We start from the raw sequence: 27,093 nt of genomic DNA, 5'->3' as shown, positions 1-27,093 counted from the left end.
GTGTATGTTCTCCACACACTAGTCTACGAACGAGTAAGGATTTGATGAGGATTTGAGACATTTTTCACCCCCCTTTTACAAGTCAGCAGTGCTGAAATGGCTTTAAAAAGGAATCAAAATGCAGGCTAAAACACAGCGACGTGTGACGTGAAAGGCGCACGCTAAAAAAAACCTCCCACAAATAATATCTATTAAAGTCAGTTGGGGCCCCCCGCCTTCAAGATATCGAGATGCACAAAGACGGATGTTGGCTAAACTAACAATTCTGTGTTGTTTTAACTCAGGGCTCTTCCAACTTGGCCCTTTGATGACTTGTGGACTTCAACTCCCAGAATTCCTCAGCCAGGCACCCGTGCCTGGCTGAGGAATTCTGGGAGTTGAAGTCCACAAGTCATCAAAGGGCCAAGTTGGAAGAGTCTTGGTTTAACCCACCGGGGTTTTGGTCCTGTCCTGCAATGAATCATAAAATAAGTCCACTTCCCTTTAATTACTTTTCATCCAGAACAGTGGTTCTCAACCTGTGGGTCGGGACCCCATTTGGGGTCGAACGACCATTTCACGGGGGTCGCCAAACAACGCAGCCCGCCATTTCCCCCCCCTTTTCCTTAGCTGTGCTACTCCCTTTTATTCTATTGGCTTTTGAAAGCCAATAGAATAGACTCTCTTGAATAGAGTCTAATTCAGTGGTTCTCAACCTGTGGGTCGGGACCCCATTTGGGGTCGAACGACCATTTCACGGGGGTTGCCAAACACTGTCCGCCATTTTTTCCCCTTTTCTTTGGCCATGCCCCTGGCACCCGGTGATGTATAAATGGTTGGGGGGTCACCACAACATGGGGAACTGTATTATGGGGTCGCAGCATTAGAAAGGTTGAGAACCACTGGTCTAATTCTATTGGCTTTCAAAAGCCAACAGGAATTATCCAGGCTGTCTCTGCCCTGCTGAGCCCGCCAAAAGTCCCATTCTGCAAACGGTCCTGCACCAGTTGAGTAGTCCTCGACTTACGACCGGTTGAGTAGTCCTCGACTTACGACCGGTTGGGGGTTGCGGCATTAAAAAGGTTGAGAACCACTGATCCAGAAGGATAATATGGAAAATGACAGTACCTTCCTTTGGGTGCCTTTCTTCAAAAACAAGTTAAATTCGAGGGGCGACTTCCACCAATGGGTGATCATGGAGCCATTGAAGTGGACAGGGAACACGTGGCGTTGTTGAAACTTCACCCCTGCAGACACAACAAAACAGAAAAGGTAGAAAAAGCACTTCCAAAGTCAACATTTCAAGGATTCGGTAGAAGAAGACTCAAGAAAGAATCTAGGACAGTGGCTCTCAAACTTTTTAATGCCGCGACCCCCAACCAGTCATAAGTCGAGGACTACTCAACCGGTCGTAAGTCGAGGACAACTCAACGGGTGCAGCACCGATTGCAGAATGGGACTTTTGGCGGGCTCAGCAGGGCAGAGACAGCCTGGACAATTCCTATTGGCTTTTGAAAGCTAATAGAATTAGACTCCATTCAAGAGAGTCTATTCTATTGGCTTTCAAAAGCCAACGGAATAAAAGGGAGTAGCAGAGCTAAGAAAAAGGGGAAAAAAAATAGTGGACTGCGTTGTTTGGCGACCCCCGTGAAATGGTCGTTCGACCCCAAATGGGGTCCCGACCCGCAGGTTGAGAACCGCTGATCTAGGATGTCTGCAGTGGTATTAAAAAAAAAAAAAGAAGAAGAAGAGCAATCAGGATAGACTCAGGATAGAGATACATTCTCAATTTGCAAAGGAGCAGCTTGTTTTTCCTCAAAAATAAATAAATAAAGTCCAGCTGTCTTCTCAAACTAAAAAAGAACCGTGGATAACTGAAAATCTTCATTGACATGTGGCAGAAATGGTCGTAAAAATTGGGCAGGGCTCCCTTATCGCATCGACGGGCGCCGATGATGTTAGCTAGTTTTGGCAATAAAACATCCACGCTCCACAGGGAGAGTGCAAAAGTTGGCTTGAAACTCAACATTAAGAAAACCAAGGTCATGGCATCCGGCCCTCTCAATTCCTGGCAAATAGATGGGGAAGAAATGGAGGTAGTGACAGATTTTATCTTCCTGGGCTCCAAGATCGCCACAGATGGGGACTGCAGCCAAGAAATTAAAAGACGCTTGCTCCTGGGGAGGAAAGCTATGGCAAATCTAGAGAGCATATTAAAAAGCAGAGACATCACCCTGCCAACAAAAGTGCGTATAGTCCAGGCCATGGTTTTCCCAGTTGCAACGCACGGCTGTGAAAGGTGGACCATAAGAAAGGCTGAGCGCTAAAGAATGGAGGCCTTTGAACTGTTTAACGAAAAGAAGGACGAGGGGGGACATGATAGCAGTGTTCCAATATCTGAGGGGCTGCCCCAAAGAAGAGGGAGTCAAGCTGTTCTCCAAAGCGCCTGAAGGCAGGACAAGAAGCAACGGGTGGAAACTCACCAAGGAGAGAAGCAACCTGGAACTAAGGAGAACTTCCTGATAGTTAGAACAATTAACCAGTGGAACAACCTGCCTCCAGAAGCGGTGAATGCTCCAACACTGGAAGTTTTTAAGAAGAGACTGGACAGCCATTTGTCTGAAATGGTATAGGGTTTCCTGTCTGAGCAGGGGGTTGGACTAGATGACCTCCAAGGTCCCTTCCAACGTTGTTATTATTATTATTATTATTATTATTATTATTATTATTATTATTATTATTATTATTATGGTGCTGGAGAAGATTCCTGTGAGTCCCCTGGACTGCAAGGAGATCCAACCAGTCAGTCCTGGAGGAGATCAACCCCAACTGCTCTTGAGAAGGCCAGATCCTGAAGCGGAAACTCAGGTACTTTGGCCACCTAATGAGAAGGAAGAACTCGCTGGAGAAAAGCCTGATGCTGGGAAAGATGGAGGGCAAGAGAAGAAGGGGACAACAGAGAATGAGGGGGCTCGATGGAGTCACTGAAGCCATAGGCATGAGCTTCAAGGGACTCCAGAAGATGGTAGAGGACAGGAAGGCCTGGAGGAATGTTGTCCATGGGATCACGATGGGTCGGACACGACTTTGCAACTAACACAGCCTTCCTCAGCAATGGAAATTCTCGTCTCCATTGGAAGTGGAAGACTGTATACATTTAAATTCCCGCCATGAAAACATTTATTTAAATAGTTGCTGAGTTTCTAAAAGGGCAGTCACGGTCGCTGTGGACAATATAACAACCGGCTCCGCTCGATCCGACGCGGGATTATGGGGAAAATGGTGGCCTTCCCACTCAAGTCTTACCGTCTGCTGAGAATCTACTGGAAGCCACCCGGACAATCTCCGTAGTTACGGCTGTCTGGCCTATCCCATTTTTTGAAGTTCCCACGGGAAAGTGATACTCCACAAAGAGCGTCCTAGGCAGAGAAGAAATTGTGGAAATAAATGGAGGCAGTTCAACGACCTTCGGTGTTTTTAATAAGACTGGCCAAAACTTTGGGAGACTTAATCCGTTCCTTAATTCACGAGGCGCATAACAACAATCCTGTGAGCTGGCGATTGGCCCAAAGTCTTCCAGCCAGCTTTCATGCCTAAGGCAGGACTAGAACTCACCGTCTCCTGGTGATTGGCCCAAAGTCACCCAGCCGGCTTTCACGCCTAAGGCGGGACTAGAACTCACCGTCTCCTGATGATTGGGCTAAAATCACCCAGTTGGTTTTCATGTCTAAGGCGGGACTGGAACTCACACCTCCTGGTTTCTACCCTGGTGCCTTCACCACTAGACCAAACTTCCACCTTAAAAATGATCTTTGGAAGAGATCTCCCCCCCCCCTTATCGTTTGTGGAAGCCTCTGCTCTCCGATTAAAAGAGCAATTCCTATGAGATCTAGCGAGTTGACAGGGCTGATTAAAACTCTCACCTCCTCTTAGCCAAAGCTGGCCTGGGCGGTTTCCCACGGGGGCTCTTCAGATTGGGGGTACTCGGAGTGCTGTCCTCTGGGGGCACCCCTCTGAAGCTGTCAATCACCACTCTGGCTAGGTGGATCCGGCCCAGTAGGGCCAGCCTGTCAAGGCTCAGACTGACAGCTTGGATTTCATCTGTGGACTCGCTGAACGACGGATGAGGAGTGGGTTGAGCAGGGGAACGGCTGCAAAGAGAAACACGGAACTGAAGGACCTTTTAAGTCAGTGGTTCTCAACCTTTTTAATGCCGTGACCCCCAACCAGTCATAAGTCAAGGACTACTCAACCGGTCGTAAGTAGAGGACTACTCAACTGGTGCAGCACCATTTGCAGAATGGGACTTTTGGCGGGCTCAGCAGGGCAGAGACAGCCTGGACAATTCCTATTGGCTTTGGAAAGCCAATAGAATTCGACTCTATTCAAGAGAGTCTATTCGATTGGCTTTCCAAAGCCAATAGAATAAAAGGGAGGAGCACAGCTAAGGAAAAGGGGGGAAAAAATGGCGGACTGCATTGTTTGGCGACCCCCGTGAAATGGTCGTTCGACCCCAAATGGGGTCCCGACCCACAGGTTGAGAACTACTGTTTTAAGTGAAACAGCCTTAAAACCACTCTGAGGTCTTGTAATTAAAATGCTTGCATGCATCACCAGGTGTATTACAGGTGATTCTCGAATTACCACACCGTTTAGTGACCGTTCGAAATTAGAACGGCTCTGAAAAAGGTGACTTATGACCAGTTTTCAATCTTGCGACCGGAGCATTACTCATTGACGGAAGCGGCACCACAAATTCAACTTAATTTATGAAAAAAGGTAGCCAAAGAAAGGTGTTCTGTTATTTTCCATGCCGCCAAGAGTTGTGAATTCTCCATCGTCGGAGGCTTTTAAGAAGAGCCTGGACAGTCGTTTGTCTGAAATGGTACATTTTTTCCCCTGCCTGAGCAGGGGGTTGGACTAGATGACCTTTAAAGTCCCTTCCAGCTCTGATGTTCTGTTTAGTAAAAAGAAGGACCAGGGTGGACATGATAGCAGCGTTCCAATATCTCAGGGGCTGCCACAAAGAAGATCAGCTATTCTCCAAAGCACTTCAGGGCAGGACAAGAAGCGAGGAGAGAAGCAACCTGGAACTAAGGAGAAACATCCTGACAGTGAGAACAATTAGCCAGTGGAACTACCTGCCTCCAGAAGCGGTGAATGCTCCAACACTGGAAGTTTTTAAGAAGAGACTGGACAGCCATTTGTCCGAAATGGTATAGGGTTTCCTGCCTGAGCAGGGGGTTGGACTAGATGACCACCAAGGTCCCTTCCAACTCTGTTATTATGTATTGTCACAAAATGTTATTTTTTTTGTACCGAAAGAGGCACTTCAATCTACTGTATTTGGCTATCAGCTCCAGATAAGAGAAGAAAGGAGAGAGCTGCGGAAATTGTATCCTTTGCTGACCAGCTGAGATGTATACTGAAAATCTGCAATGTTCAGGTTAAAGCAGGGGTCTTCAATCCTGGCCCTTTTATGACTTGTGGACTACAACTCCCAGTCATAAAAGGGCCAAGTTTGAAGACCCCTGGACTTCAACTCCCAGAATTCCTCAGCCAGGCCCGCTGGCTGAGGAATTCTGGGAGTTGAAGTCCACAAGTCATCAAAGGGCCAAGTTTGAAGACCCCTGACATAATGTGAGGGGGAAATAATGCTAACTCAGAAAGAGCTAAACTGGTGTAACTCAACCTCGGCCATTTTAAAAGGTGTGGAGTTCAACTCCCAGAATTCCTCAACCAGCATGCCTGGCCGACGAGGAATTCTGGGAGTTGAAGTCCACAAGTCATAAAAGGGCCAAGTTTGAAGACTCCTGGACTTCAACTCCCAGAATTCCTCAACCAGCGTGCCTGGCTGAGGAATTCTGGGAGTTGAAGTCCACAAGTCATCAAAGGGCCAAGTTTAAAGACCCCTGGACTTCAACTCCCAGAATTCCTCAGCCAGGCCCACTGGCTGAGGAATTCTGGGAGTTGAAGTCCATAAGTCATAAAAGGGCCAAGTTTGAAGACCCCTGACATAATGTGAGGAAAATAATGTTAACTCAGAAAGAGCTAAACTGGTGTTACTCAACCTCGGCCATTTTAAAAGGTGTGGACTTCGACTCCCAGAATTCCTCAAGCAGCGTGCCTGGCTGAGGAATTCTGGGAGCTGAAGTCCACAAGTCATCAAAGGGCCAAGTTTGAAGACCCCTGGACTTCAACTCCCAGAATTCCTCAGCTAGGCACACTGGCTGAGGAATTCTGGGAGTTGAAGTCCACAAGTCATCAAAGGCCCAAGTTTGAAGACCCCTGACATAATGTGAGGGGGAAATAATGCTAACTCAGAAAGAGCTAAACTGGTGTAACTCAACCTTGGCCATTTTAAAAGGTGTGGAGTTCAACTCCCAGAATTCCTCAACCAGCATGCCTGGCCGACGAGGAATTCTGGGAATTGAAGTCCACAAGTCATCAAAGGGCCAGGATTGAAGACCCCCTGGGTTAAAGGATGAGACCTGAACTGAACATCCTCAGAGGCTGCACGTGGCAGAAAGAGGATTCCAGAACAACGGTTTTACCTGGCTCTCGTCTGCAAGGCCTTCCCTTTCCGCCTGCGAGGACTCGATTCGAAAGCCTTTGGTGATGTCTGCAGCTTTGTGCCCTGCGGCCGACTTAGTTTCCCAGAAGAAACAACCTCCTCCTCCTCGTCACTAAACAGGTCACTGAAACTGCCGTCAGATTTCTGAGGAAAATAATCAAGAAAAACAAACATTACAAGGGAATACTCGTAGCTCAGGGCTAAGGTGTGGGGTCCTTGGTGCTCCCTAACCTTGTCTTTTTCCTTGCAGAGGTTTTGTGACCCAGCTAGGGAACGTTATCAGTGCGAGGAGGAGGAGGAGGAGGAGGAGAAGGAGGAGGATTGTGGGGTCTTTGATGCTCTCTGAGCTTGGCTGTTTTCTTGCAGACATTTCATGACTCAACTAGGTAACATCATCAGTGCTAGAAGGGAGGAGGAGGAGGAGGACAGTGGAGTCCCTGGTGTTCTCTCAGCTTGGCTGTTTTCTTGCAGACGTTTCATGACCCAGCTAGGTAACGTCATCAGTGGTAGAAAGGAGTGGGGTTTACAGAGGGGAGGAGGAGGAAGAAGAGGGGAAGCAAGGAGGAGGAGGACTGTGGAGGTGCTCTCCAAGCTTGGCTTCCTTGCAGATGTTTTATGATCCAACTAGGTGACATCATCACTGCTAGAAGGGAGGAGGAAGAGGAAGGAAGGAAGGAAGGAAGGAAGGAAGGAAGGAAGGAAGGAAGGAAGGAAGGAAGGAAGGAAGGAAGGAAGGACAGACTGTGGGATCCTTGGTGTTCTCTGAGCTGGGTGATTTTCTTGTAGACATTTCATGATCCAGCTAGGTAACATCATCAGTGCTAGAAGTGAGGAGGAAGAGGAAGGAAGGAAGGAAGGAAGGAAGGAAGGAAGGAAGGAAGGAAGGAAGGAAGGAAGGAAGGAAGGAAGGAAGAAAGGAAAGAAGGAAAGAAGGAAAGACAGACTGTGGGATCCTTGGTGTTCTCTGAGCTGGGTGATTTTCTTGTAGACATTTCATGATCCAGCTAGGTCACATCATCACTGCTACAAGGAAGGAAGGAAGGAAGGAAGGAAGGAAGGAAGGAAGGAAGTTAGGAAGGAAGGACAGACTGTGGGGTCCTTGGTGCTCTCTGAGCTGGGTGGTTTTCTTGCAGACGTTTCATGAACCAGCTAGGTAACATTGTCAGTGCTAGAAGGGGGTGGAGTTGGAGGAGGAGGAGGAGGAAGGAAACGACTGTGGGGTCCCTGGTGCTCTCTGAGCTGGCTTCTTTTCTTGTAGACAGTTGCCAAGTTTGGAGCCCCTGGCTGAGGAATTCTGGGAGTTGAAGTCCACAAGTCTTAACAGTTGCCAAGTCAAAAGTAACACTTTTCTAGCCAGAGAGGGGACTTGGAATAATAGGGGACTGACTATTACCCCATAAAGCTGCGTTCAGCCCTGCACACACCTTTTCTACTCACCTGAGCTGCGTAGAACAGATTTTCCAAGAGACTCTGGTCGTAGTGAGGGTCGTTCAATTCACTGTCGTACAAGTGGCTCGCGGGCGAAAGAGACCCGGGAGGAGAGCCCGCCACGTCCGCAAGATGATCCGGAGATAAATCAGAACTGCGGATAAAGGAAGACAAAACTCCACAGGTGCACTTCTTATAAAGGCTACGATATTCTATCTAGGTGGTCCTCAAGTTACAACCATTCATTTAGTGACTCTTTAAAGTCGGAGGTCTTCAAACTTTGGCCCTTTGATGACTTGTGGACTTCAACTTCCAGAATTCCTCAGCCAGGCATGCTGGCTGAGGAATTCTGGGAGTTGAAGTCCACAAGTCATGAAGGGGCCAAAGTTCCCTCATGCTGGCTCAGGAATTCTGGGAGTTGAAGTCCCCGAGTCATGAAGGAGCCATAGTTCCCCCATGCTGGCTGAGGAATTCTGGGAGTTGAAGTCCAAGAGTCACGAAGGGGCCAAAGTTCCCTCATGCTGGCTCAAGAATTCTGGGAGTTGAAGTCCACCAATCAAAAAACGTGGCAACTTTAAGACATGCAGAATTCAACTCCCAGAATTCCTCTGTCAGCCGTGACTAGCTAGGGAATTCTGGGAGTTGAAGTCCACAAGGCCTAAAGTTGCCAAGTTTGAAGAGTCCTGGTTTCAAGTTACAACGGCACTGAAATAAAGTGATTTATACCCAGTCCTCGCACTTACAACCATCCCAACATCCCCAGGGTCTCACAATTAAAATTCAAGATGCTTGGCAACTGACTCGCATTTATGACGGTCGCCATGTCCCGGGGTCGTGTCATCCCCTTTTGCCACCTTCTGACAAGAGGGAAGCTGGATTCACTTAACAACCACGTTAACAACTTAACAACTACTGCGATTCACTTAACAACTGCGGCAAGCAAGGCTGCAAAAGGGGGTAAAAACTCCCTTAAACGACTGCCTCACTTAGCAACAGAATGTTTGTGATCGTAATCTGAGGACTGCTCCAGGAACACAAATTTTGCAAGATTCCTGAGGCATTTTTTTTTTTTCAAACGGGAGCCAAACCAATATATCTCACCTGCCCAGCAGGAGCTCAATGGCTTTTTTCTCAGCATCCAAATCAAATTCCGAACATTCCCGCAATGGCTCAAGAGGGTCTTCACACATAAGGCCGGGATTCTTCAGAGTTCTGGAGATAATATTAGAATTAAAAAAAAGGAAAGGAATCCCGACAAAATATCAGAACCCAAAGCATTTTGTGGAGAGAAAATGTGATCCTTTAAAGTGAGGTGAAGAACAATACCTATATAACACAAATTAAAACAGATTGATTTTGCCTCGGCTTCAAGTTTCTCAGAAAAACCGTCACTAAGGAGAAACTTCCTGACTGTTAGAACAATTCACCAGTGGAACTACTTGCCTCCAGAAGCGGGGAATGCTCCAACACTGGAAGTTTTTAAGAAGAGACTGGACAGCCATTTGTCTGAAATGGTGTAGGATTTCCTGAGCAGAGGGTTGGACTAGATGACCTCCAAGTTCCCTTCCAGCTCTGGCATTCCCTATTCTGATTAAAGGACTGGAGGCTAAAACATACAAGGAACACTTGCTGGAATTGGGTATGTCTAGTTTAATGAAGAGAAGGACGAGGGGGGACAGGATAGCAGCGTTCCAGTATCTCAGGGGCTGCCCCAAAGAAGAGGGAGTCAAGCTATTCTCCAAAGAGCCTGAAGGCAGGACAAGAAGCAACAGATGGAAACTCATTAAGGAGAGAAGCAACCCAGAACTAAGGAGAAACTTCCTGACAGTGAGGACAATTAACCAGTGGAACTGCCTGCCTCCAGAAGCGGTGAATGCACCAACACTGGAAGTTTTTAAGAAGAAACTGGACAGCCATTTGTCTGAAATGGTGTAGGGTTTCCTGCCTGAGCAGGGGGTTGGACTAGATGACCTCCAAGGTCCCTTCCAACATTATTATTATTATTGTTATTATTATTATTATTTATTAAACGCTGGAGACACAAACCTTCCCTCCTGCCTGCCCACACTCACTTTCCAGCTGGTCGGGAGGGGTCCTGCTTTACGGAAGGTCGAGCTTCGTACAGTTCTATGACGGGATCCGGATTGGCTGTCATGGCGGACACAGCCATCGCATTTCGCAAGCGGTTCCCTCGGTCCAAAAGGTCTTGGGAAGAAAGAGAACATGAAAAACATAATTAAAATTAAAAACAAAGGGCACCAACCACTCCGGCCGACCGTGATCCTCTTTCCGGGATTCAAATGCAATACGGCCTTTAAAAGAGAGATAAAAAAATTGAAATAAAGATAGTCCTCGATTTATGACCACAAATGAGCCCAAATTTTTAACAGTTGTTAAGTGAGTTTTGCCCAGGGATGGGATTCAGCCAGTTCGCAACCGGTAGGTCATTTTTTTGTTGCCCGGGCCCAGAACGGACTTCCGGAAGCGGCATCTACACAGAGAACCGGTGGTTCACCTATTTGAATCCCGTTTTGCCCCATTTTATGGCCTTTTTTTGCCATGGCTGTTAAGTGAATCACCACGGTTGTTAAGTTAGTAACCTGGTGGTTAAGTGAATCTGGCTTCCCCCATTGATTTTGTTTACTAGAAGGTCACAAAAGGGGATCACCTGACCCGCTGGGACACTTGGCAACCGTCGTAAAGACGAGTCAGTTGCCAAGCGTTTGAATTTTGAACCCCGTGGCCACAGGGATGCTGCAATGGTCGTTAAGTGTGTAGAACGGTCATAAGTCCCGTTTCAGTGCCGTTGTAACTTCCAACGGTTGTTAAGTGAATCCAGCTTCCCCGTTGACTCTGCTCGTGTTCTGTCCCAGCCCACGTTGAGTCCTGGTTAAGCTCTTCCATCAAGCAAGCTGGAACCACAGGCAAAAAACAATCCCCTTTTATTATTCACAGACCTGAGTCAATGTCCAAGGCAAATAAACATAGTTCTCAGAAACTCGATTCCTCAACACGAACGGTTGCCTTTAGCCACCAGCACCTCCCACACCTTCCCTTTTATGATGCAGCCCAGGTGTGGCTTCCTAATGCCTTCTCCTTTGCCTTTGGAGCCGCCCCATTGCATCCCTCTGTCCTACACTCTCTGTCTGCTGGTGCTTTCGTGCATCCGGGATTTGTCCCAGCTGTTCTTCATCACTGTCCAACTCAGCCTCCCAGCACAGCTGTGTCTCAGCCTGAGCGCGACTAGAGGGGCCAGGCTCCTTGTCAGACTGTAAGTCTGGAAGCTGCTCAGAGCCTTTCTCTGATTCTGATGTCCCTTCCTTCTCCTCCTCTGATTCCCCAGACTCAGCTGCCGGGTCCACTGGCCGGCAAGAAATCACAACAGCTTGTCCGGAAGTCACAAAAGGAGATCACATGATACCGCAACCATCCTAAGTACATGCCAGTTGCCGAATGTCTGAATTTTGTTCCCGTGACTGTGGGGAAGGCTGCAATGATTGTAAGTCTGAAAAAACGTCCTAAGTCAGTGGTGGAGAACCTATGGCACGCGCGCCCCCGCTGCCAGCAGCAGGTCCATCAGGCCGCCACCCAGAGCAGGAGCCCCGCCCAGCACAAAGGAGGCGCAGCCAACTAGCAAGCTTGAGTAGAGGTGGTAGAGTAGAGGTCACCAACCATTGTCAATTGGTGGACTGGAAGAAAAGGGGGGGAAGCATTCTACATGCGTGCGTGCGCGCACGGGGCCACGAGCACGTACACACTGCAAATGGGGCGGGGCTAGTGCCTGCATGATACTCACGAGCCCTGCCCTGTTCTTGCGTGGTGTAGCGCCTTGTATCTGCACCCTGCGGTGCGGCAGCAGCCGTTTTTGCACCTTGCAGCACGGTGGGCCCATTTTTGTGCCCCAGGTTTTTGCGTGCCAGAGGCGGCACTCAGAGGCGCCTCCCTGCCCCCCCCCCCGAGGGTACCACAATGCTGATGCGGCCCTGGCACTTTGTGATAAATAAGTGGGTTTTGGGTTGCAGTTTGGGCACTCGGTCTCTAAAAGGTTCACCATCACTGTCCTAAGTCACTTTTTCCCAGTGCCGTCGTACGTTCAAATGATCGCTAAATGAACAGTGGTTAAGTCAAGGACCGCCTAGGCGGTTGTGTTTCATACCAGCTTACCTGCCAGGAGATCCTTCGTGGCTGGACTGTTGCAAGGAAGAACACGGACAGGCGCTGCGCTTTCCTTGTCTGACTTCATTTGTGCCTCTGGATCAGAGCTGTCCAAAAACACCCTTTGTGGCTTGGGATCCTTTGCGTTCAAGACGCAATTCGGGTGGTGTTGAGATCCGGAAATACTCCTCAGGATATTCTCCGAGTTCTCTTGGAAATATAAGTGATCTTTTCCCCTGAAACATAAGCGCCCCGGGAAACTCAGTTCAGGCTGGCTTGGGATCCCTGCGGTGGTTTCAGATGTTGGGGTTATCTTAGTACAGGGGTCCCCAACCCCCGGTATGTGGACCGGTACTGGGCCGTGGCACACCAGCAACCGGTCTGCACAAACAAGCAAAGCCCCATCCGTGGGAGGCAGGCAGCACACAAAACCACACACCCTCCGGTCCGTGGGAAAAACCCTTCTCCACCGAGGAGAGTGGAGAAATATTGGGAAATTAATAGGAAATAAGAACGTTATGCTGTATTATTCATCAGATGGTGTAAGATGGTGAGAAATAGAGTACGTCTGAATAGATAAGAGGTGGATCCTGAATATTAGACCTTGTGATGAATTGGATAAAGCAGCGGTTCTCAACCTGTGGGTCGGGACCCCATTTGGGGTCGAACGACCATTTCACGGGGGTCGCCAAACAACGCAGTCCGCCATTTTTTCCCCCCCTTTTCCTTAGCTGTGCTACTCCCTTTTATTCTATTGGCTTTTGAAAGCCAATAGAATAGACTCTTCTGAATAGAGTCTCATTCTATTGGCTTTCAAAAGCCAATAGGAATTGTCCAGGCTGTCTCTGCCCTGCTGAGCCCGCCAAAAGTCCCATTCTGCAAACGGTGCTGCACCAGTTGAGTAGTCCTCGACTTACGACCGGTTGAGTAGTCCTCGACTTACGACCAGTTGGGGGTCGCGGCATTAAAAAGATTGAGAACCACTGGGATAAAAGGAAATTTGGTATGTCAAAATTTGGACATTATAAACAACAAAAGGTCAGATTCAAATATTAACGGGAAACTAAAAATTGGGAAAAACTAATTAGGACACTGATTGTCTATAAAGACCGAATGTTAAATAACTAGGATGTGTATAAGCTAAAAATTATGGATAAATGTAAGAATGTTATTTTTATTTAATCGATATAATAAGAATTGTATTAGTTTAAATATGAGACGGTAAATACTAAGAGGAAAAGAGAGGAAATATTTAATCTGGTAATTTTAGATTTGTATTAAAGCTCTGTTCTATTCTATTCTATTCTATTCTATTCTATTCTATTCTATTCTATTCTATTCTATTCTAAAATATAACATAACACGCATACACGTATATGTACAATATTAAAAGCATGGCTATCCTATAAAGCCAGCAGTTCTTTTTTTCCAAAAAGATAGGAAATATACATTTTGGAACCTTTAGGGCTGATTTTTTTAAAATCCTAGTTGACAGAAGAGTTTAAAAAAACGTACCTTGGAGTACTTGCTCTGCTGCTGCCTATGGACTCTCTTCCATGAAGGTGTGTGCCAGCTGGTCTGTGGATCTGGGACGGAGCAAGGGAGTGGCTGAAATCTGCAGCATCTTTGTTCGCATGTGCGCTGGGGACCGTGTGGCTGCTTTCGTACACATCGGACAGAGGTTCCAGATGCAGGGATATCTGCAGTGGGGCATTTGAGCAAGCCCGTAAGAACAGCTCCCAATTCACACTCTGTCTAACGCAGGGGTCTTCAAACTTGGCCCTTTTATGACTCGTGGACTTCAATTCCCAGAATTCCTCAGCCAGGCAGGGATGCCTGGCTGAGGAATTCTGGGAGTTGAAGTCCACGAGTCATAAAAGGGCCAAGTTTGAAGACCCCTGATCTAACAGGTGGAAGGTTTACAAGACTTCAGGGGCTTCTCGCTAATCTTTATAACAGTTTTGCAAGAAAATCTTTTTTTTGGACAAGAGAGCCAGGCAGTTGTAATGGTGAAGGCACCAGGATAGAAAGCGGGATATCCTGAGTTCTAATCCTGCCTTAGGTACAAAATCAACCAGTCCCGCTCTCATAGCCTTTGGAAGGAGGCCATGGCAAACCACTTCGGAAATCTTCCCAAGAAAACTGGCTGGTCAAAAAGCTGACTTAAAGGGAACAACAATAATAACAACAATATAATTTCCAGGAGAAGCTGGGAGATAATGGTTTGCTTAAGGCTATCCAGAACATTTACGATTCCAGAGAGATGTGTCTGTCTGTCTGTCTGTCTGTCTGTCTGTCTGTCTCTCTCTGTGTCTATCTATCTGTCAGTCTGTCTATCTCTATTATTTATCTGTATCTATCATCTACCATCTCTTCATTCATTATGTCTGTCTGTCTACGTATATCTATCTATCTATGTCTATTTATGTCTGTCTATCTATGTCTGTCTGCCTATTATTTATCTGTATCTATCATCTACTATCTCTTCATCCATTATGTCTGTCTGTCTACGTCTATCTATTTATCTATCTATCTATCTATCTATCTATCTATCTATCTATCTATCTATCTATCTATCTATCTATCTACCTACCTATGTCCATCTATTATTTATCTATATTTATCATCTACCATCTCTTCATCCATCATGTCTGTCTGTCTGTCTGTCTGTCTATCTATCTATGTCTATTATTTATCTGTATCTATCATCTATCATCTCTTCATCCATTATGTCTGTCTGTCTGTCTACATCTCTCTCTCTGTCTTGTCTGTCTATCTATCTATCTATCTATCTATCTATCTATCTATCTATCTATCTATCTATCTATCTATCTATCTATCTACCTACCTACCTATCTACCTACCTATCTACCTACCTACCTATCTACCTACCTATGTTTATCTATTATTTATCTATATCTATTATCTACCATCTCTTCATCCATCATGTCTGTCTGTCTGTCTGTCTATATCTATCTATCTATCTATCTATCTATCTATCTATCTATCTATCTATCTATCTCTATTATTTATCTGTATCTATCATCTACCATCTCTTCATCCATTATGTCTGCCTGTATCTATCTATCTATCTATCTATCTATCTATCTATCTATCTATCTATCTATCTATCTATCTATCTATCTATCTCTATTATTTATCTGTATCTATCATCTACCATCTCTTCATCCATTATGTCTGCCTGTATCTATCTATCTATCTATCTATCTATCTATCTATCTATCTATCTATCTATCTATCTATCTCTATTATTTATCTGTATCTATCATCTACCATCTCTTCATCCATTATGTCTGCCTGTATCTATCTATCTATCTATCTATCTATCTATCTATCTATCTATCTATCTATCTATCTATCTTGCTTTAATATTTTCTAAATCTTTGCACAACATTCAACAACCCTTTTGAGTTGTCTGCACCAATATCAGAAACCTGATTTTGAGCAACTCATTTTCCAAAAGGTTCTTGTGGGGAAAAAGAGGAGAGAGAAGGAGCATTGGATATATTCGCTGCCTTAAGTTATTTGTAAGAATAGTAAAAGTGGGATGCAGATAAAATGAATCCTCCGGATAATCAAAACAACTGCTTTAGAATAGGGGTCCCCAACCTCCGGGTCAAGGCCCATTCAGAACCAGTCTGCACAAGCAGTGGGTGAGCGCATTCACGCCGCTCCACTTGCGTGAACGGTGAGGGTGCCTGCCCATGCGCAAATCTCCACACACACCAGCAACTGGTGCAAACGGAGCTACCTATGCAGAGACGTCCGTTCTCCACCGCTAACGCCACCGGTCCACAAAACTGGAAAGGTTGGGGTCTGTTGCTTTAGAACAGTGATTCTCAACCTTTCTAATGCCGTGACCCCATAATACAGTTCCCCATGTTGTGGTGAACCCCAAGTGGGTGTGGCCACCAGTAAGAGGGAGTAGAACAGCTAGGGAAAAGGGAAAAAAATGGCGGACAGCATGGTTTGGCGACCCCCGTGAAATGGTCATTTGACCCCAAATGGGGTCCTGACGCACAGGTTGAGAACCACTGCTTTAGAACATCCAGATTATTACTAATTAATGTCATGGTTCCGACAGATGAAACTTCGAGGCATTGTTTACCTTAAAGACTCTTAAGCCAAAATCTGAATTCCCCTCCCCAGAGCACATAGTACCAAAGCACAATTCCCCACTCCGATTCGCAGTCATAAATCACATTCCCCAATTAGCTTGAAACGCAGGCTTCCCCTCCAGTTCTCCAGCCCACCATTTCTTATCATTTCTGGCTACAATAACCTTGTTTCTCATGCTAGGTCTAGAGCTGTTATGTCTAGCTGGACTCTCATTCACATCCCCCCTTCCTAGCATCATCTAATTCTAACTCTAAAAGCAAAAGGAACAAGATGGCTACATTTCCCTCTGTTGTCAGTGGAAAAACATCCGATGTGAGCAGCGTTGACCTTGACATTGTGTGCATTTTAAATTGATCCTTATTTACAATATTTCAGTGGTTCTCAACCTGTGGGTTGGGACCCCATTTGGGGTCGAACGACCATTTCACGGGGGTCGCCAAACAACGCAGTCCGCCATTTTTTCCCCCCTTTTCCTTAGCTGTGCTGCTCCCTTTTATTCTATTGGCTTTTGAAAGCCAATAGAAGAGACTCTCTTGAATAGAGTCTCATTCTATTGGCTTTCAAAAGCCAATAGGAATTGTCCAGGCTGTCTCTGCCCTGCTGAGCCCGCCCAAAGTCCCATTCTGCAAACGGTGCTGCACCCGTTGAGTAGTCCTCGACTTACGACCGGTTGAGTAGTCCTCGACTTACGACCAGTTGGGGGTCGCGGCATTAAAAAGATTGAGAACCACCGCAATATTTGGAGTTGAGGCCAGGCAGCAGAGAGAAAAAAAAAAGAATTTTGACTCACCTGCAGCTCTCCCATCTTTTCTGACGATGGAGAAACGATGGTGAAAAATCCACTGATTGGGTGGCTGGGGGAGAGCTGAGCCAGCCCCTTGATTTGAACCCGTCCGATCGGAAGGTGGTCTGATTGGGTCATTACTTCCAAAAGAAGAGCCCCCATATCTGTCGGAAGCCAGCAAAGAGGATCAAATTGGTCCAACTGGATAAGCAACATACGAATTCGAAGGGTAGGGATCTACTTCAAAACCGTATCTGTCGTATACAGTTGAACCGGGGTGTCTTTGAGGGTCCCTGAGTCGGTTTGTTTTCTTGCAGACGTTTCATGACCCAGCTAGGTAACATTGTCAGTGCTAGAAGGGAGGGGGGGATATTAGTGGAAGCGGTCTTGGTGGTTCCTGGGCTGGGGTGTTGGCTGTTAGCTTGTCTGGCAGTTCCTTGATTGGGTATTGTTTGCTCCTTGACCAAGGCACTAGACTAGAATATAAATTAAGAGCAAACCTCACTCCCTACTGGTGCTGATGATGTTTCCTAGTTTGGTAATGAAACGTCTGCAAGGAAACCACCAAGCTCAGAGAGCACCAAGGACCCCACAATCTCAGCCAGGCACGCATGCCTGGCTGAGGAATTCTGGGAGTTGAAGTCCACAAGTCATAAAAGGGCCAAGTTTGAAGACTCCTACATTAATCCTTCTTTCTTTCTTTCTTTCTTTCTTTCTTTCTTTCTTTTTCTTTCTTTCTTTCTTTCTTTCTCTTTCTTTCTTTCCTTCCTTCCTTCCTTCCTTTCCTTTCTTTTTTTTTCTTTCCTTCCTTCCTTTCTTTCTTTCTTTCCTTCCTTCCTTCCTTTATCTTTCTTTCTTTCTTTCTTTCTTTCTTTCTTTCTTTCTTTCTTTCTTTCTTTCTTTCTTTTCTTTTCTTTCTTCAAAACCCACTCCCTTGAAGCATTGATCATGTTCCTTAGTTTGGTAATGAAATGTCTGCCAGCAAACCACCAAGCTCAGAGAGCATCAAAGACCTCACAGTCCTTCCTCCTCCTCCTCTTCTTCAAACCCCATTCTCTCTTTTTTTTTAAACAATATTTTATTGAGTTTATATAGATAAGGGAAAATTAGGAACAATATGCCTATGGTAAGGGAGGGGGACGGGGGGAAGGAAATGGGGGATTTAGGATAAAATAAGGAAAGGGACAATCACATATTTTAACAAACAAGCAACTGTCCGGATCATAATAATGAGTGAATGTCTTAAAACAGTAGTTCTCAACCTGTGGGTGGGGACCCCATTTGGGGTCGAACGACCATTTCACAGGGGTCGCCAAACAACGCCGTCCGCCATTTTTTCCCCCCTTTTCCTTAGCTGTGCTACTCCCTTTTCTTCTATTGGCTTTTGAAAGCCAATAGAAGAGACTCTCTTGAATAGAGTCTAATTCTATTGGCTTTCCAAAGCCAACGGGAATTGTCCAGGCTGTCTCTGCCCTGCTGAGCCCACCAAAAGTCCCATTCTGCAAACGGTGCTGCACCCGTTGAGCAGTCCTCGACTTACGACCGGTTGAGTAGTCCTCGACTTATGACCGGTTGGGGGTCGCGGCATTAAAAAGGTTGAGAACCACTGTCTTAAAATAAAGTTAAGTTTTAGAAACACTCCATTTGCAATTCTCTTGAAGCACTGATGATGTTCCCTAGTTTGGTAACGAAACGTCTGCAAGAAAACCGCCAAGCTCAGAGAGCACCAAGGATGCCACAGACCTCCTCCTCCTCCTCCTCCTCTCCACCCCCCCTCTCTTCTAGCTCTGAAGTTGTTACCTAGTTGGGTCATGAAACCTCTGCAAGAAAACCACCCAGCTCAGGGATCACCAAGGACCCCACAGTCCTTCCTCCTCCTCCTCCTCCTCCTCCTCCTCCTCCTTCTCCTCCTCCTCCCTTCTAGCACTGAAGATGTTACGATTCTCGTACTTCTCAATTGCACTTAACCATTTCTCTTGTCCACCCTAAAAATAGCCAATGTGTGGCCCTTTCCAGAGGACCTCTGTGGACTGAGCACATCCAGGGCACACCCGTTCAACCGGTCACCCTATGAGTTGCAAAGAGCCAGCTCTTACCTGCCAGGTAAGAGGCAAACTGCTTGGGCCCACATCGCACTGGGTAGCAGGTGGTGGTGTTCAGGATCTTCTGCTCCGGCTGGGAAGCATCCTGGGGAACGAAGATGGTGCCGTTGCTGGTTTCTCCCCACCATCTCACCCGAACCAGGGACGGCACCGGCAGCTTGGCGACCATCCACAGGATTTTGCTAACGGTCAGCTTGAGGAAGCAGCGCAGGGCTCCTTCCACCAGAGGCGGTAAACTGGTAGAAGGGGAGACATCGCTGAGAGCTGCAGAGAAAGAACAGAGCGCAAATTAAATTAGATGATGACTATTATGACCTCCAAAGCGCCAGAAGGCAGAAGAAGCGACGGATGGAAAGTCATCAAGGAGAGAAGCAACCTGGAACTAAGGAGGAATTTCCTGACAGTTAGAACAATGAACCCGTGGAATGACTTGCCACCAGAAATCACTGGAGGTTTTCAAAAAGAGACTGGACAACCATTTGTCTGAAATGGTATAAGGTTTCCTGTCTGAGCAGAGGGTTGGACTAGATGACCTCCAAGGTCCCTTCCAACTCTGTTATTCTGTTAATCTTCATAATCATCTCCAAAGTGCCTGAAGGCAGGACAAGAAGCAACGGGTGGAAACTAATCAAGGAGAGAAGCAACCTGGAATTAAGGAGAAATTTCCTGACAGTTAGAACAATTAACCAGTGGAACTCCTTGCCTCCAGAAGGGGTGAATGCTCCAACCCTGGAACTTTTTAAGAAGAGACTAGACAGCCATTTGTCTGAAATGGTATAGGGCAGGGGTAGGTACCCTTGGCCCTTCATGACTCGTGGACTTCAACTCCCAGAATTCCTGAGCCAGCCATGCTGAGGGGAAAGGGAGAGGTTTCCAAGCTGAGCCATGCTGGCTCAGGAATTCTGGGAGTTGAAGTCTACGAGTCATGAAGGGGCCAAGGTTGCCTACCCCTGGTATAGGGCTTCCTGCCTGAGCAGGGGGGTGGGCTAGATGACCTCCAAGGTCCCTTCCTCCTCCTCCTCCTCATTATTAAATTTATATGCCACCCATCTCAGTGTTCTGGCAACTATGGAGCAGCTTACAGAGCAATAAAAAAAGCCAAAAAAGCCAAGACAGTGCTAGGCTGCATTAACAGAGGGATAGAATCACGTGAAGTATTAATACCACTTTACAAGGCCTTGGTAAGGCCACACTTGGAATCCTGCATCCAGTTTTGGTCACCACGATGTAAAAAAGATGTTGAGACTCTGGAAAGAGTGCAGAGAAGAGCAACAAAGATGATTAGGGGACTGGAGGCTAAAACATACAAGGAACGGTTGCTGGTATTGGGTCTGTCTAGTTTAATGAAGAGAAGGACGAGGTGATAGCAGTCTTCCAATATCTCAGGGGCTGCCCCAAAGAAGAGGGAGTCAAGCTATTCTCCAAAGCGCCTGAAGAAGGCAGGACAAGAAGCGACGGGTGGAAACTCATCAAGGAGAGAAGCAACCTGGAACTAAGGAGAAACTTCCTGACAGTTAGAACAATTAACCAGTGGAACTACTTGCCTCCAGAAGCGGTGAATGCTCCAACACTGGAGGTTTTTAAGAAGAGACTGAACAGGCATTTGTCTGAGATGGTGTAGGGTTCCTGCCTGAGCACGGGGGTGGACTTGATGACCTCCAAGGTCCCTTCCAACTTTATTATTATTAAAAAGTTGGTTTTTTTTTTAAAAAAAGGTACAGATAGTCCTTGACTTACAACCCCCTTTTTTTAGTGACCATTCAAAGTTACAGAGGTACAGAAAAAAGGGACCTATGACCGTTTTTTTCACTCGCACGACCGTTGCAGCATCCACGCGATCGCGTGATCAGATCAGATGCTTGGCAACTGGCAACCAGTTCTTGAAGTTCTGCTTATCCAGCCTGCTGCCATTCCATCAAGGCGGCTCTCCTTATAAAGTACATAAAAACACGACATTTTCCAGAACTGGTTTCCCACTGCCTTCCTCTAGAGTGGCCCTCCCATTCTCCCGCTCTCTGGGATCTCCTGGTGGTCCCCCATTCATCTCTTTCTCTGGGAAATCCTTTCAAGCAACAGCCAGGAGAGGAAAAAGCAAAGCATCTATTCCCTCGTCGTCTGCCTTCATCGATAGTGCCCGCCCCAGCTCGCTTTGATCCCAAGGCAGAACTCGAACACAGAACCAGTTCCCAAACTTCTCCCAGTATCTAATCTGCTGCCATTCCCCATTCCATCAAGGCGGTTCTCCTTATAGTGCATAAGGAGTTTCCCACCACTTTCCTCTAGGGCGTCCCTCCCATTCTCCTGTCCTCTGGGATCTCCTGGTGGTCCCCCATCTATCTCTTCAGCTGGGAAATCCTTTGCAGCAACAGGAGAGAGAAGGCAAGACATCTCCTCCTACATCTGCTGCCTTTGTCGACAGTGGGGGCCCGCAGCTCATTTTGTGGCCAAGGCACAACTCGAACTCAGAACCAGTTCCCCTGGTTATGTAGCCTGCTGCCATTCTGCATTCCATCAAGGTGGTTCTCCTTATAGTACATACAAACACGACATTTTCCACAACTAGTTTCCCACCATCTTCGTCTAGGGTGTCCCTCCCATTCTCCTGCCTTCTGGGATCTCCAGGTGGTCCCCCATCCAACTCTTCGTCTGGGAAATCCTTCGCAGCAACAGCAGGGGGGGGGAAGCATCTATTCCCACATCTTCTTCCTTCATTGACCTTGCCCCCCCCCCGCCAGCTCACTTGGTACCCAAGGCAGAACTCGAACTCAGAACCAGTTCTCAAACTTCTGCCGGTATCTGGCCTGCTGCCATTCCCCATTTCATCAACTGTGGCTCTCCTTAGAGTGCACAAAAACACGACATTTTCCACAAGTGGTTTCCCACCGCCTTCCTCTAGGGTCTTCCTCTCCTTCTCCTGCCCTGTGGGATCTCCAGGTGGTCCCCCATCCAACTCTCCGTCTGGGAAATCCTTCGCAGCAACAGGAGAGGAAAAACAAACAAAACAAAGCATCTGTTCCCACGTCTTCTGCCTTCGTTGACCTTGCCCCCCCCACCAGCTCACTTGGTACCCAAGGCAGAACTCGAACTCAGAACCAGTTCTCCTGGTTATCTAGCCTGCTGCCATTCCCCATTCCATCAGTTCTGGCTCTCCTTAAGAGTGCATAAAAACACGACATTTTTCACAAGTGGTTTCCAACCGCCTTCGGTCTCCCTCCCATTCTCCTGCCCTCTGGGATCTCCTGGTGGTCCCCCGTCCGCCTCTTCGTCTAACTCTTAAGGAAATCCTTTGCAGGAGAGGAAAAAAAGCAAAGCGTCTCTTCCCACGTCCGAGCCTTTTGCGAACCCGGGTCAGCCGCTGGGGTTGTGGGAAGGCGACAGGGACTGACCCAGCCCGGCCTCGACCTCCCTCACCCACCCGTCCGACGACGGCCGGCCGCCGCCCGGCCCGGCCCGGCTTTGCTCTTCTTCTGCTTCATCCTCGCCACTAGGCCCGGAGCCGCTGCCTAGCAACGGGCGCCGCCGCCGCCGCGCGGCCTGCTGGGAAAATGGCGGGAGGGCCGCGGCCTCGAGCGGTCCGCCACTTCAACTACCATTCCCAGAAAGCTTTGCGAGGGAACATAGAGATACGAAAATTGTTAGAAACACACTTCCCCCCCAACTTGGAGCCGTTTAAGATGGGCGGGCTTGAGGCGTGGACTTTAACATGTGTGGACTCATGTGTAGGCTTCCTGTATGGCAGGGGGTCCTCAAACCTGACCCTTTTATGACTTGTGAACTTCAACTCCCAGAATTCCTCAGCCAGCGTGCCTAGCTGAGGAATTATGGGAGTTGAAGTCCGGGGGGGGGGTCTTCAAACTTTGCCCTTTTATGACTTGTGGACTTCAACTCCCAGAATTCCTCAGCCAGCGTTCATTCATAATAATATGAATTATTCTTAGTAAGAAGTAGAACATGAAGGAAGAAAAATGTAAATAAGAAATGATGGGGCTATAAGGACAAATATTTAAAGAAGAAGAAGGGGGAAATGTAAATATTAGATTACCGTTACGTAATTGCTGTAAAAAAAGGAGTATATATTGTGTGTTATGTTTTGCTTTGTTCTGTTTTGCTTTGTTCTGTTTTGTCTTGTTGGTTAAAAAAAAAAACTTGGCCCTTTGATGACTTGTGGACTTCAACTCCCAGAATTCCTCAGCCAGCATGCCTAGCTGAGGAATTCTGGGAGTTGAAGTCCAGGAGGGTCTTCAAACTTGGCCCTTTTATGACTTGTGCACTTCAACTCCCAGAATTTCTCAGCCAGGCACACAAGGGCCAGGTTTGAAGACCCCTGTTGTATGGACTCAGGTGATGTGGACTTCAATTCCCAGAATGCCCCAGCCAGCCACCCACCTTAAGATTGAAAAACATTATTATAGAGCGAGAAAACAGTGAAATTAATTTTGGGGGAAATATCACATTTTAATCCTAATCCCTTCTTTACCAGGGCAGTGGCATATCTACCGCAAGACTGCATTTTTGTTGATGTCAGGGGAAGAAAGCCAATTCCCCAATGATTCCGATAAGAGCTGCAGCACTCTTGTTTTCCAGTCTGGCCCTGGAGCATGGGAGTTGTAGTTGTACGGCCAACATGCAAAGTTACTTCTTCTACTGTAATTTTCCATGAGGATTGGGCCTTACCCCCCTTTCTTCCCTCCTCAGTGTTGAATTGCTTGCATGCAAACAATTTGGCTATCAAGCTTCTCCGTATTTGCAGGCAATCCCCGACTTACGACAGTTTATTTAGTGGCCGTTCAAAGCTACAAGGGCACTAAAAAAAAGGGACTTACGATCATTTTTCACATTTTCGACCCTTGGTCACATGATCAAAATTTGAACACTTTGCCACTGACTCATATTTATGACGGTTGCAGTGTCCCGGGGTCATGTGATCTCCTTTTGTGACCTTATTACAGTGGGGGAAGCCAGGTTCACTTAACAATCGGATTACTAATTGAACAACTGCAGTGATTCACTTAACAACTGTGGCCAGGAAGGTGGTAAAATGGAGCAAAATTCACTTAGAAAAGTTTTGCTTAGCAACAGAAATATTTGTCTCAATTGTGGTGGTAAGTCAAGGACTATCTGTACAATGACTCCAGTGATAAAATAGGGAATGTAGATAATAGAATAGAATAGAATAAATACAGAATAGAATAGAAATATAGAACAGAATTACAGAACAGAATAGAAATACAGAATAGAATAGAGTAGAATAGAATAGATATATAGAATAGAATAGAAATATAGAACAGAATTACAGAACAGAATAGAATAGAAATACAGAATAGAATAGAATAGAATAGAATAGACATATAGAATAGAAATACAGAATAGAAATATAGAACAGAATTACAGAACAGAATAGAATAGAAATACAGAATAGAGTAGAATAGAATAGAATATATAGAATGGAATAATACAGAATAGAGTAGAATAGAATAGATATATAGAACAGAAATACAGAATAGAACAGAGTAGAATAGAATAGATATATAGAATGGAATAGAAATACAGAATAGAGTAGAATAGAACAGATATATAGAATAGAATAGAAATACAGAATAGAAATATAGAATAGAATTACAGAACAGAATAGAAATACAGAATAGAATAGGGTAGAATAGAATAGATATATAGAATAGAATAGAAATACAGAATAGAAATATAGAATAGAATTACAGAACAGAATAGAATAGAAATACAGAATAGAATATAGAATAGAATAGATATATAGAATAGAAATACAGAACAGAATAGAATAAAATACAGAATAAAGTAGAATAGATATACAGAATAGAATAGAAATACAGAATAGAATAGAAATATAAAATAGAATTACAGAACAGAATAGAAATAAAGAATAGAGTAGAATAGAATAGATATATAGAATAAAATAGAAATACAGAATAGAATATAGAATAGAACAGATATATAGAATAGAATTACAGAACAGAATAGAATAGAAAAGAAATATAGAATAGAATAGTGTAGAATAGAATAGAATAATATCTTTATTGTCAATTTAAATGTAGATTAATACATTAAAATAACATTTTGTTGCAGACAATTCTCCAAGGGTAACCATCTCCAACATACACTGCATAAACATGAGACCAAAATAAATAACAATAACAATAATAATGGTAATAGTAATAGTAATACATATACCCACATACACATAGATATATGACTCAGAGAAACAACACAGGTATACATGGCGAAAAAAACCGATCTTGCCAGTTTAGATCACTCTAATTATTATCTCTATGGCTCCACCAAGCCTCTCTCGGTCGGTCGAACAGACTCCTCTTCGCCCGTACTCCATTTTCATACTCCGCTTCCCAGGGTGCCTTTCGGCAACTTCCGGACGTGCGTCGCCGGGCGTGCCCCGATCGCAGCCCCGCCGGGACTGCCTTTCCCGTCCTGCCTCGGGGCGGGAGCCCCTCCCTTCCGGGCGAGCGCGGAGGGGCTGCTGGGAGCGGCGGGCCGGCGGCTCCTTCTGGGAAGGCGGGGGCCGGATCCTCCACGCCCCTCGGCCGCTGCGCTGCTCGCCGGGCCCCGCGTCCCCCTCGCCATGTCCGCCCTGGAGAAGCAGCTGCAGCTCGGCCGCCTGCCCCCTCGCCCGCCGGGCCCCGCCGGAGGCAGCGGCCAGGCCCCTCCCAAGATGCGCATGGGGTAGGACGGCGGCGGCGGCGGTGACGTCACGGGGGCCCCCGCGGCGGTGACGTCACGGGAGGGAAGCGGGGAGGCCAGCGGTGACGTCATGGGCGGCGGGGGGCACCCCTCTTCAATGGGGAGCAGAGGAGGGGGCGTGGCCCGAAGGGGGAGGATTGGGGGGGCTGGGAGGGGGAGGGGGGATGACCCTAGTACCCCTGCAAGGACGCTGGACTACATCTCCCATTATCCCCTGCCAGCAGGGCCGTGGAGGGGGGGTCCCTGCGAGCCCCCTCCCCACGTTCCCGATCCCGTTGGATGGGATTTATTCCGTTTATAGGTCGCCCAGATCAAAATCCGGGCTTCCAAGTGAGATTAATGTATGGGAGGGTCTCTTCCCTTCTCCCTCCCCCCCCCCGCCAAGCTGGATCATGGGGAGGGTCTCTTCTCTCCCCCCCCCCCTCATCTGGACCACTGCTCATTTTGCCCCCCTCCTTGGGACTGGTCCTTCTAACATACACACACACACTCCTTTGAAATACCCCCACCGCCTCCCCCTCCCCAACTGCCATCCTCCTGTCCTGCGGAGATCCCTTTCCCATCATCCCCAGCCAACCAGGACCCCCCCTCAAACATGCTCCCTTTGACAAGGGGAGGGGGTAGATCCCCAGGAGAACCAGCACCAAGGACAGGGCTAACCCCCCCACCCCAATGGACTCCCACCCCCTCCAGCCTGCCTGGAGGGGGGGGGGGTTGAGAAGACCTGGATGAGAGATGCTGTAGGGGGGGTCAGGCTTGGGGGGGGGCAGCGATTAATATTTATACGTTACTTATAAGTAAGGGTGTAGGTCAGGGGTAGGCAACCTTGGTTCTTTTATGACTGGTGGACTTCAACTCCCAGAATTCCTGAGCCAGCCACGCTGAGGGGAAAGGGAGAGATTTCCAAGCTGAGCCATGCTGGCTGAGGAATTCTGGGAGTTGAAGTCCACAAGTCATCAAGGGGGCCATAGTTCCCCCATGCTGGCTCAGGAATTCTGGGAGTTGAAGTCCACAAGTCATAAAAGAGCCAAGGTTGCCTACCCCTGGCGTAGGTCTTTACATATGTCATATATAGCAGTGGTGACGAACCTATGGCACGGGTGCCAGAGGCGGCACTCGGAGCCCTCTCTGTAGGCACACGTGCCGTTGCCCCAGCCTTGCCTTCACCCGCGACCCCCTCCTCACAAGCGGCCTCCCTGCAG

The 27,093-nt window shown here is 47.0% G+C and overlaps 2 protein-coding genes across 6 annotated transcripts in view; one reads left to right on the top strand and one right to left on the bottom strand.

Moving 5' to 3' along the window:
• C2CD3 (C2 domain containing 3 centriole elongation regulator) overlaps positions 1-22,743 on the bottom strand; it is a 96,241-nt gene extending 73,498 nt beyond the window's left edge. For all 5 annotated transcript variants that reach the window (XR_005557062.1, XM_039346458.1, XM_039346456.1 and 2 more), the window contains exons 1-12: positions 22,578-22,743; positions 19,157-19,426; positions 17,067-17,224; positions 13,652-13,836; positions 12,146-12,372; positions 10,054-10,186; positions 9,083-9,193; positions 7,991-8,135; positions 6,534-6,697; positions 3,903-4,130; positions 3,286-3,398; positions 1,108-1,226 (exon numbers count right to left, since the gene is read on the bottom strand). Coding sequence is in view for 4 of the 5 variants with exons in the window: in XM_039346458.1 (XP_039202392.1) it covers positions 1,108-1,226; positions 3,286-3,398; positions 3,903-4,130; positions 6,534-6,697; positions 7,991-8,135; positions 9,083-9,193; positions 10,054-10,186; positions 12,146-12,372; positions 13,652-13,836; positions 17,067-17,224; positions 19,157-19,426; positions 22,578-22,638 (1,914 nt within the window). In the remaining variant the exon portion in view is untranslated. The remainder of the gene's footprint in view (positions 1-1,107; positions 1,227-3,285; positions 3,399-3,902; positions 4,131-6,533; positions 6,698-7,990; positions 8,136-9,082; positions 9,194-10,053; positions 10,187-12,145; positions 12,373-13,651; positions 13,837-17,066; positions 17,225-19,156; positions 19,427-22,577) is intronic.
• A 2,888-nt stretch (positions 22,744-25,631) lies between these two features.
• PPME1 (protein phosphatase methylesterase 1) overlaps positions 25,632-27,093 on the top strand; it is a 24,150-nt gene continuing 22,688 nt past the window's right edge. The window contains exon 1 of the mRNA XM_039346455.1: positions 25,632-25,873. Coding sequence (XP_039202389.1) covers positions 25,773-25,873 — 101 coding nt within the window. The 5' untranslated portion in view covers positions 25,632-25,772. The remainder of the gene's footprint in view (positions 25,874-27,093) is intronic.

Source organism: Crotalus tigris, unplaced genomic scaffold (assembly GCF_016545835.1).
Source record: "Crotalus tigris isolate CLP2741 ecotype Arizona unplaced genomic scaffold, ASM1654583v1 scf7180000017997.644853, whole genome shotgun sequence".
Lineage (NCBI taxonomy): Eukaryota > Metazoa > Chordata > Lepidosauria > Squamata > Viperidae > Crotalus > Crotalus tigris.
The sequence above is the reverse complement of the archived record's forward strand: the minus strand, read 5'-3'. Positions and strand labels throughout refer to the sequence as shown.